The sequence below is a fragment of the Cherax quadricarinatus genome, chromosome 14, assembly GCF_038502225.1.
Source record: "Cherax quadricarinatus isolate ZL_2023a chromosome 14, ASM3850222v1, whole genome shotgun sequence".
Lineage (NCBI taxonomy): Eukaryota > Metazoa > Arthropoda > Malacostraca > Decapoda > Parastacidae > Cherax > Cherax quadricarinatus.
The window spans coordinates 4,962,935-4,974,289 of record NC_091305.1 but is presented as its reverse complement, the minus strand read 5'-3'; the positions used below and the strand labels follow the sequence as shown (position 1 = coordinate 4,974,289).

Below are 11,355 nucleotides of genomic sequence, written 5' to 3'. Positions count from 1 at the left end.
AAGTACAATGCCTGCACTTTAAAGGAGGGGTTTGGGATATTGGCAGTTTGGAAGGATATGTTGTGTATCTCTATACGTATATGCTTCTAAACTGTTGTATTCTGAGCACCTCTGCAAAAGCAGTGATAATGTGTGAGTGTGGTGAAAGTGTTGAATGATGATGAAAGTATTTTCTTTTTGGGGATTTTCTTTCTTTTTTTTTTGGGTCACCCTGCCTCGGTGGGAGACGGCCGACTTGTTGAAAAAAAAAAAAAAAAAAAAATATATATATATATATTATATATATATATATATATATATATATATATATATATATATATATATATATATATATATATATATATATATATATATATATATATATATATATATATATGGGGATTTTCTTTCTTTTTTGGGTCACCCTGCCTCGGTGGGAGACGGCCGACTTGTTGAAAAAAAAAAAAAAAAAAAAAAATATATATATATATAAAACATGAGCTACAGTAAATGCATTATTTAAAGTCATAAACCATACCCCCGGCCGGGATTGAACCCACGGTCATAGAGTCTCAAAACTCCAGCCCGTCGCGTTAGCCACTAGACCAGCTAGCGACAATAAGATTCATCCAACTAGGTATATTTCTACACCATAGGAAGGTTAGCACAGGCACCACTGTGACCACAAATGCAAGTTTTTACAGACGAATCTCCAGCTAGCGTGGCCGTGACGAACTCTAGCTCAAGTCCCTTCACTGCCGTCAACATGACTCAAGAAATCGTAATGACATGATTGCAAACAAACCATACCCCCGGCCGGTGCTAACCTTCCTATGGTGTAGAAATATACCTAGTTGGATGAATCTTATTGTGGCTAGCTGGTCTAGTGGCTAACGCGACGGGCTGGAGTTTTGAGACTCTATGACCGCGGGTTCAATCCCGGCCGGGGGTATGGTTTGTTTGCAATCGTGTCATTACGATTTCTTGAGTCTTTAAAGTCATTTTATAAGAACAAAAACCCAAGTGGATACATTGTAGTTACAATCAGCTTCAAATATTGTAGTTTCTCAAGCACTGCAACTTAGTAACTCAAGTCTGTCAACTGAGGGGTTCACTGGGAGGGAATGCATTGAAGTTACTACCCTCATTGACTCAGTGTACTTTTTTTTGCAGTGCTTGGCTTGTGCAGTCACTATGAGAATGTAATAGTACATATGTATAAAAATCAAAAGCCTTCAACCTTAAACCATACTTTACTGGAAATAAATGGATATACCTTTGGTACTTTTAATTGGTGTCAAGAGTTTTCCGACTCCCACAGGCAGACCCTAGGTACATACTGCAAGTACTGAGTGCATATGAAACTGGTTTCTGTTTTCTGTTCATTATGAGTTTGGTACGAATGTAATGAGCATACTAGAGTCACTTGCCATGCACTATTTGCCAATCCATACATCAAACCTGAATTTTTCTTACCTATATTGGTAAATATTACGTGCAATTGTATACTGCAAATCTTCAAAATAGATGAAACTATTTTGTTTTAGAAGTGTAAGCATACTTACTTACCCATCTACTTGTCAGTGGTGCCTGAACCAACTGGACACAGTGCTAACAGCTCCATTCTGCCTGGACCATGTTCCAAAGTTTCTTATTCCATATCAAGGTGAGAAATGTGTTCTTGCTCCTCCTGTATGTGACAGGTTCTAATACACATCCTGTTATGACATACTGAGTTTTACTTGTGCTTTCTTCTGGGCTTCAGGGTATTTCAACCGGCTATGAGTCTAAAAGTCACCGTGTTCCTCACATCTGAGTCAAGGTTATAGTGTTATTTTCTTCAGTGGAGATTTCATAGCATTAAGGGAGTAATGGCAACCACTGACACTTTATCAGTTGCAGGATTCATAGTCCCTGGACCATCAAGCCAATGTTCTGATACTAACTGCATCTACATAAAAACTGAAAAACCTAAGGCACATGATATTATGTTTCATTTTAAATAATTGGAGATACTGCATATGAAACTTGGTTGATATCCTTGAACAATGCAAGAACAACCATGTTAAACACATTTTCCCCCCAAAAGCCCTAATATGCATTATTATTTATATTTAGATATTGCAATATAAAAATAGTATCTATTGTTAGGTAATAAGTTTAGTATTACATTCTTTTAGCAGAGTATTTTTCAGGTAGAACCATACTGATTTTGATGGGAATCAATGGAAAAATGGACCATTAATGGTTCCTCACTTACAGGGCCTTTTTAAGGGGGACCTGACACACAATACTGAAAAAGGACTTCACTGTATAGTTCCAAAGCAATTAATTGGACTTTCAAACAAACTATCTGTTATCTCAGATAATTGGATGATCACTATATGTGAAAATAAAGTGCAACCAGGAAGCATGAATACCTTATTTTACTGTAATGAATATGGTCCAACTGTTTCCCTAACAAATATACAACTAGACAACCAATAATGAACAATTACTCAAACTGTAAATTTGTGAATTGATGCAAATAATAATAAAAAAAAATGTAGTGCTGTAACTCTGAAACATTACATACATTATTTTCAATTTTTGTTACTTACAAAACAATTTTTAAATTGCATTCAATACTATTTTGTAATTAAATAAACCTTACTAATGTCAATGTATAATACATCAGTTTTATAATAATAACAATTACAATCAATCTCTGAGATGAAAAGTGCTAGAGGACGTATATACCAAATTTAAGCAAACTTAATTCAATGATGCAGGGGTCATAAATCAACATACTGTACATTAAATGAAATATACAGTGTCTAAGTTAGTGAGGTGAAAGTGTTGAATGATAATGAAAGTATTTTCTTTTTGGGGATTTTCTTTCTCTTTGGGTCACCCTGCCTCGGTGGGAGACTGCTGACTTGTTGAGAAAAAATATTTTTTTTTTTTTTTTTTTTTTCAACAAGTCGGCCGTCTCCCACCGAGGCAGGGTGACCCAAAAAAGAAAGAAAATCCCCAAAAAGAAAATACTTTCATCATCATTCAACACTTTCACCACACTCGCACATTATCACTGTTTTTGCAGAGGTGCTCAGAATACAACAGTCTAGAAGCATAAACATATAAAGATACACAACATATCCCTCCAAACTGCCAATAAAATATATATATATATATATTTTTTGTCAGGTAGTAGGTTGGTAGACAGCAACCACCCAGGGAAGTACTGCCGTCCTGCCAAGTGAGTGTAAAACGGAAGCCTGTATGTACTTGTTTTACATGATGGTAGGATTGCTAGTGTTGCTTCTCTCATAAACACACAAGATTTCAGGTACATCTTGCTACCTATACTTACGCTTAGGTCACACTACACATACGTGTACAAGGATATACATACACACCCCTCTAGGTTTTCTTCTATTTTCTTACTAGTTCTTGTTCTTGTTTGTTTCCTCTCATCTCCATGGGGAAGTGGAACAGAATTCTTCCTCCGTAAGCCATGCATATTGTAAGAGGTGACTAAAATGTATAAATTACTAAATTTAAAAAGAGAAACTTCGTTTTTCTTTTTGAGCCACCCTGCCTCAGTGGGATACGACCGGTTTATTGAAAGAAGATATATATTTTCTCAAAAGTGGTTCATGGTACATGTTACTAAACTTTAATTATTTATCCTGTATAAAATATAGGCCCCTCTTTACAGTGATCTGCTTTACAGCATTGTGCTAATGCAGCAATTTTCAATCATACCCATTCATCATTTATTCAGACTTCTTACAATAAATATATTCACCATTCACTATAAGCAAAGGACGAAAATATTTTAAGGTAAATAATGTGTATACGGTATGAGCATTATTTTAGGTCTACCTCTACTGCTCATTTAATAAATGATAGTATAAACAAGTTAAACAAGTTCTACTGCTCACTTAATAAATGATAGTGTAAACAAGCTAAACAAGTTATCAGGCTTTTATATGCATTAAAAAAAAAAAACATGTTTCACTTTACAGGGATTTTTGCTTCAGAGTAATAGCCGAACACCAAACCTGCTATATAAGTGGGGCCCTCCTGTACTCTATAAACATCATTAAATTTTGTTTAATTTTAATTTCAAAAGTATACAAACTATGTAATTTCTACATTATGTACATAATTTGTTATAATTTAATTTAAATTTGTCCAAAACAGTGCATAATATTAGCATCATCTGTATTTCACAATGGATATGCAGCAGACCCTCAGCTAACGATGGCATCAGCTAACGTTAAATCCAGCTAACGATACATTTTAATGCAAAAAATTTGCCTCAGCTAACGCTAAAAAACTCACCCAACGCGATTCATTCGAGACACGTCCACGTGTGGCCTGAGCGTGCCTCAGTTGTCCCGTGGGTGCCAGTGTTTACAAGCCAGCCAGTGCGGTCGCATCCACACATGCAATCGGAACATTTCATACTATCACAGCGTTTTTAGTGATTGTACCTGCAAAATAAGTCACCATGGGCCCCAAAAAAGCTTCTAGTGCCAACCCTGTGATAAAAAGGGTGAGAATTAGTATGGAAATTAAGAAAGATTTTGAAGGGTTTGGGGCTAACCCTGAGATGCCTATGCCAGTTGTGGAATCCATTGTACCTACTTCAAAGATTAAGGAAATGTGTGCAAAGTGGGTTGAACTGCAAACCTATATGGATGAAAATCACCCTAACACAGCTATTGCAAGCCATGCTGGTGACTATTACAATGACAATGTTGTGGCCCATTTTAGGCAAATCTTTAAGGAACGGGAGGTACAGACCTCTATAGACAGATTTGTTGTGCGACAGAGGTCCAGTGACTCTCAAGCTGGTCCTAGTGGCATTAAAAGAAGAAGGGAAGTAACCCTGGAAAAGGACTTGATACCTCAAGTCCTAATGGAAGGGGGGTCCCCTTCTAAACATTAACAACTTCCACACTCTCCCCTCCTCCCATCCCATCAATCATCACCAGATCATCAATAAAGGTAAGTGTCAGTTTGTGTGTATTAAAATTAATATTTCATGTGATAAAAAAAAAAAATCATACTTTGGGGTGCCTTGCACGGATTAATTTGATTTCCATTATTTCTTATGGGGAAAATTAATTCAGCTAACGATAATTTCAGCTAATGATGAGCTTTCAGGAACGGATTAATATCATTAGCCGAGGGTCCACTGTACCAAATTACTTTTTTTTTTTAAATTAATATACAGTAATTGCTTTACACAGAACCAATGCAGAATGCAATATCTGTACAACCTAAGCTAAACTTCAATAATCTTAATAATATACTAGATCAACTTCTTGTTGATCTAGTATATTATTAAGATTAAAGGTCCAATATAAACTGCTATATACTGTATATGACAAGAACTTGACTTTGGAGCTACAATCACTGAAATATATATATGATAAACTAATACACTGCTTTTTCAAGGACAGAAAAGAGTAAAAATCTTGCATATAAAATTAATATTTTCAACAAATTATATTTTACAGAATGTCTATTTTTAAATATTTTATAATCGGCATTGCATGGTCAGATAGCAAATTATTAACACCTAGCATTAATGGTTATCAGATAGTGAACTGATTATTAGATAGTGAACCATTAACATTTAGCACGACACCTTCATTCTGGAAGTAAAATATGCAAGAACGTGTAAGTCATTTTTTATTCTAAGCCTTCTTGTTCAGTGCTATTAAATTCTTGTAAAATACTCCTCTCTAGTTCAAAACTATACTCATAGTCATCCAAGTTGAAGGAGTTTATTTTTGATATCATCTGTTTCACTGAGCTGATGTCACAGGATTGCACTTGATCTTGTAGAAGAACATTTGCCCCCAGTTTAAAAGGGATCCCATCAATGGCACTCTGAACTTCAACATTTGTGGATCTGTAAGAAATAAATTTTAAGTAAATTAAATAGCCATAAATCAAATGAGGCCAGATTCCTTATTAACTGAATCAGTAATTCTTAGGAATAGCAATACAGGCATACCTCACTAATATGGTGGGTTTGCTTCCAGACCACCTCCGTAAAGCGAATATCACCTTAAAGCGAATCACAGGCTTTTTTTTTTTTTTACATGCCAGTGCAAATAAATGCCTAAAATTATGTTTAGAATCATCATTTATGAAGTGCACAATGGCACTAGGCCTAAAAAAAAAAAAAAAAAAAAAAGATGCACACGTGCTGTACACAGACTGAGCACAGGTAACAAAATGGCACCAGTCAGCTAATGTGTGCGTTACTGCCAAAAATAATGAATATAATTGAAGAATGCTGTATTAGTGAAGTGCTGTAAAGTAAAGCACAGTATTAGCATGTTATGCCTGTACACTTATAAAGTTTATGAAAATTAAATAGCTGTCACTGCTTGCTCTATTTATATACTGTGCTATGCAACAGATATATAATATTTAAGGAATTAAATGATGTAGTCTATCTAACTACCATACAATATGTTTGCATTTTCTTAACATCTCGCTGCTATAAAAATATAAAAACAAATTTTTATTTCCAAAAATACAAAGTGTCTTTAGTCTTCAGTAATACATACCTATAGTAGTATAGTACAATGCTTTTTATTGGAAAGCCCCCTCCCATTATGCAATGCATTGTGGGCAGACTAAAATTAATACAGTATACTTACAACTACTGTACTTAATACTAGTACTATAGATATGGAGGTAAAGATTAATAAATTGAACAGTAATTTTAAGAGACAATTCAGCATATACAAATTACAGTACAGCCTCTCCTCACTTAACAACGGAGTTTTGTTCCTAAGACCATGTAGGTAAATGAATTCGTTGCTAAGTGAGAAGCATACTATAATGGTAGTGGGTTTGTGTCAAATATCTTTGATATTATTTTAATGTCACCTTTGCACCATTTATAACATTTCTGGTATATTTTTAAATGTTTATACAGCACTGTATATTGTAATAAACTACAAATTCTCTGCATTACATTCATACCACACATTGCCCTCAGACACCACATCTCTACTGCCTCCAGCCTTCTTGTTGCAACATTCACCACTCATGCTTCGCACCCATATAAGAGCTCTGGTATAACTATACTCTCATACATTCCCCTCTTTGCTTCCATGAACAAAGTTCTTTATCTCCACAGAATCCTCAGTGTACCACTCACCTTTCCCCTCTATGTCACCTTGCTCCCACTCCAATAGCATATCACCATAAAGACTACTTGTCTTCATTCACTCTAACATGTTCACACAGTCCTGCTGGATGCACAGGCTCAACTAAAACTTCTATCAGATTCTTTCCTCAACCCTTGCTAGGACAGCTTCTACCCCGCCTTCCATTCACCCTGGACTGTGCACCCCAATGGTCATCATAGCTTTTTTTTTTTCATGCCTTCATTAAACAAATGCCCCAATCACTCCAAGACTAGATCCTTACCTTCTTTTGGCATCCAAGTTTTAATCTCATCCTTTCACAAAACCCACTGCCTCACATACTTCCTTCACACTCACCTCTGACTCTTCTTTGCTCCTACCCAATTTTATTCCTCCTTGCCCAATGCACAAAATCATCGCCTCCCTTTCATTGTCAATATTTAACAATAATTACATGTCATTTTCAACATTACCTCTGTACACTGTTTCCATTTGTTCTTGGATCTAGGCCATATGGCAGAAAGGCATTAGCCCCACCTACAGTGTATCCTGGTGGAGGATCATAAATGGAACTGGTGTTATCATCTGAAACGTTAAAAAGATAGGTCTAAATTTCAAATAAGTTGAATGAAGTGCATAATGCTCCTCAGCACTGCAGACTTAAAACTATGAGCAATAATACTGCAATACATTACATAAAAAACATTCAAAAATTTTATTCCATAAACTTTTACTATAATTTACATAATGGGATACATGAAGAGATGTACACAGCTTTCCAACTGTGCAATTTTTCCAGATTTAAGCTGAAAATTTCTGACAAAAATGTTCAGCTTCACATATGTATATATAATTCTATATGCATTTATTAAAAAGAACAATACAGTGGACCCCCGCATAACGATTACCTCCGAATGCGACCAATTATGTAAGTGTATTTATGTAAGTGCGTTTGTACGTGTATGCCTGGGGGTCTGAAATGGACTAATCAACTTCACAATATTTCTTATGGGAACAAATTCGGTCAGTACTGGCACCTGAACATACTTCTGGAGTGAAAAAATATCGTTAACCTGGGGTCCACTGTACTTCATTTACAGATAAATTAGGGTATCGATCTTCAACATAGAATATGGTTTAACTACTAACCTATAACTATAAAACCATCAATGTTAATATGATCAGACTTCTCTTCAGCAGCTTCAGTTGCTGGATCAGTGGGAGAAGATTCTACTGTGACTGGAGACTTCCTACGACCAAACATTCGCTGAAACATATTTACTTATTCCACTGACAAACCCTGAAAAAAAAAATTATTCCAATGTAGTGTTGTATGGCACTGACTTAATATAGAGTATGAAATTAAAAGTCTGATTTAATATTTATAATTCATCATATCAACTTTATGTAACTAAAATTTTATCTGCTAAACTGATTTGATATTTCTGGGATACGAATACTGAGTACTGAAACCAAAATATTAACGTGGTAAAATGAAGGTCTGAAGATAAGATAAGATTTTGTTCGGATTTTTAACCCCGGAGGGTTAGCCACCCAGGATAACCCAAGAAAGTCAGTGCGTCATCGAGGACTGTCTAACTTATTTCCATTGGGGTCCTTAATCTTGTCCCCCAGGATGTGACCCACACCAGTCGACTAACACCCAGGTACCCATTTGCTGCTAGGTGAACAGGACAACAGGTGTAAGGAAACGTGTCGAAATGTTTCCACCCGTCGGGAATTGAACCCGGGCCTTCCGTGTGTGAAGCGGGAGCTTTAGCCACCAGGCCACCGGGCCACTTAAATCCCTGCTAGTACAGCAAGAAGCACTATGCATTCTGATCCAGTATGTGTTTGCATAAGAAGACACTGGATACTGACAAGAAAAACACTAGGCCATATAATATAGCATTATGGGTCCCATAAAAATGTGGAGACACTAAGCCCTTCACTCCGAAATTTTTTGGGAATTTTATAACAAGACTAACTCGGTCAACAAACTGAGAATGACCCAAACTGGGCTAATATTTAAGCACGGTAATAGGGGATGACCTTTGAACTATAGTCTCAGTGGCAGGTACTATTAAAATACTGTTAAAAGTAGATGGAGAAAAGCAGATGAAACACTTGGAGAGTAAAAACCTAGTAAATGGAAAACGGTTCAGTATTAGCTGATCGAAACATGTTTGCATCTCAAGCCTATTATAATAATCTTTATTTCTACAAGTACATGATACAACTTATACAGACCTGGATGACATCAATGACATATGTACTATATAGAAAGCCCCTGGTTATGCAAAGTATTTCAGGCAACTCAAGTTAATTTTGTCCCCACGATGCAACCCATGCCAGCTGACTAACACTCAGGTGCCTACTTGCTGCTAGATGAACAGGGAGAGCAGGTGTCTTAAAGAAACATGCCCAATGTTTCCACGTGTACCAGGGATCAAACAACAGACCTCAATGTGTGAGCTGAGTGCACTACTAACCAAGGAACAGGACACCCTAGCCACTATGGCTAGTCACAAAAAATATTGAAGAAAAAATGGATGGGCAGCATATCCTGCATCAATTGTGAATCCAGTATCAATCAAATACTGTATCAAACACCAAGCAGTTTATCAAGCATCAACCAAACAGTGCATCCAGCATCAATCAAGCAATTATCTAGATTCAATCAAGCAATGTATCTTGATTCAATCAAGCAATGTATCCAGCATCAATCAAGCAATGTCTCTAGATTCAATCAAGCACTGTATCTAGATTCAATCAAGCAATGTATCCAGATTCAATCAAGCAATGTATCTTGATTCAATCAAGCAATGTATCTTGATTCAATCAAGCAATGTATCCAGCATCAATCAAGCAATGTATCCAGATTCAATCAAGCAATGTATCTTGATTCAATCAAGCAATGTATCCAGCATCAATCAAGCAATGTATCCAGCATCAATCAAGCAATGTATCCAGATTCAATCAAGCAATGTATCTTGATTCAATCAAGCAATGTATCCAGCATCAATCAAGCAATGTATCCAGATTCAATCAAGCAGTGTCTCCAGCAGCAATTACAGAGATCCATTCTTTGTGTGTAAGTCTGGCCATGATTTATTCCTAAAAATGTCCATTAATAGGATGGCTTTGTCATGAATATTGTGCAAGTGTAAGAAACTTAACGAAAACCAACCGAAAAGAACTTAGTGTAACTTAACCTTACTCCGACAGCAGCAGATATGAGACTGGTGCACATTAGCTGTTCATTAGATTTTCAATGACTGGTCAGGATCATCAATATTTACCACTGCTTTGTCTTGACGTACTTCTTGTCGAAATAAATGTTTTCATTTTGCTAATACCTCCAAGAATAACAATTTGCACAAGATAAGAATCTGTGTCTGGGTATATATGGCAAGCTTGATTTTATGAAAAGAAAAGTATGCATGATTTCTCCAAAGGATTGGATCTTAATAATACCTAAGAACACTGCAGGAAGTGTTGTTTGACAGTAAACTCTTTGTTAAAAAAAATATATATTTACAAACCAACCTATGCAGGTATCCTTCTTATCTTAGATGGGATGCCATGAGCAGAAGTTTCCCACTGGCCTTGAATCTGACCTTCTTTTCTTTCAGGATATGCGAAGTTTACCTCGAAGTTCACTTTCCTCCTGATGATTACACGAGTTGTAATATAGAATAACTCTCCTTATGTTGGTTCAGTGATGTCTGTTGTCACTGAAGTTGCTTGTGGGAATTAACTTCTTAATCTTTCTCTTACGTGCACTTCTTGTTTCCAAATACTTCCTACATTTACCGAAATAAGACTTTAGTTAAATATTAAATCCAGGTTATATACATGAATATTCTCAAAGTCGTCATAAAATAAAATTTATTTGTCTTTGACAAGTCTTGAAAAGTCTTCTTGTTTATACACAAAATATTATTTCCTAACTAGTTCTTTAGTAATACAAGCTCAGTAGCAGAAATATTTATAAATTTATTGTATCCTCTAGTACATAATATCAAAACTGTTTTCTCACTGAACACTTCTAGGAAATGAAAATAATAGTGACTATATTTACGTACATTGCAATTCCTTTCTCGAATTACTTTTATTGTCCATACAGTATATTTAATGTATCCTAGAAATGTTATAAAATTAAAATAATTAAACTGTCACGTAGTATCCTAACTAATATGATCTCTAA

General features: G+C 35.7%; 1 protein-coding gene across 1 annotated transcript in view; it reads right to left on the bottom strand.

The window, feature by feature from the left end:
- Positions 1-1,213: 1,213 nt before the first annotated feature.
- The window catches only part of LOC138852672 (uncharacterized), an 84,401-nt gene continuing 74,259 nt past the window's right edge, over positions 1,214-11,355 (bottom strand). Inside the window, exons 3-6 of the mRNA XM_070084783.1 lie at positions 10,695-10,951; positions 8,295-8,445; positions 7,619-7,730; positions 1,214-5,890 (exon numbers count right to left, since the gene is read on the bottom strand). Of these exons, the coding sequence (XP_069940884.1) occupies positions 5,668-5,890; positions 7,619-7,730; positions 8,295-8,421 (462 nt within the window). The 5' untranslated portion in view covers positions 8,422-8,445; positions 10,695-10,951 and the 3' untranslated portion in view covers positions 1,214-5,667. The remainder of the gene's footprint in view (positions 5,891-7,618; positions 7,731-8,294; positions 8,446-10,694; positions 10,952-11,355) is intronic.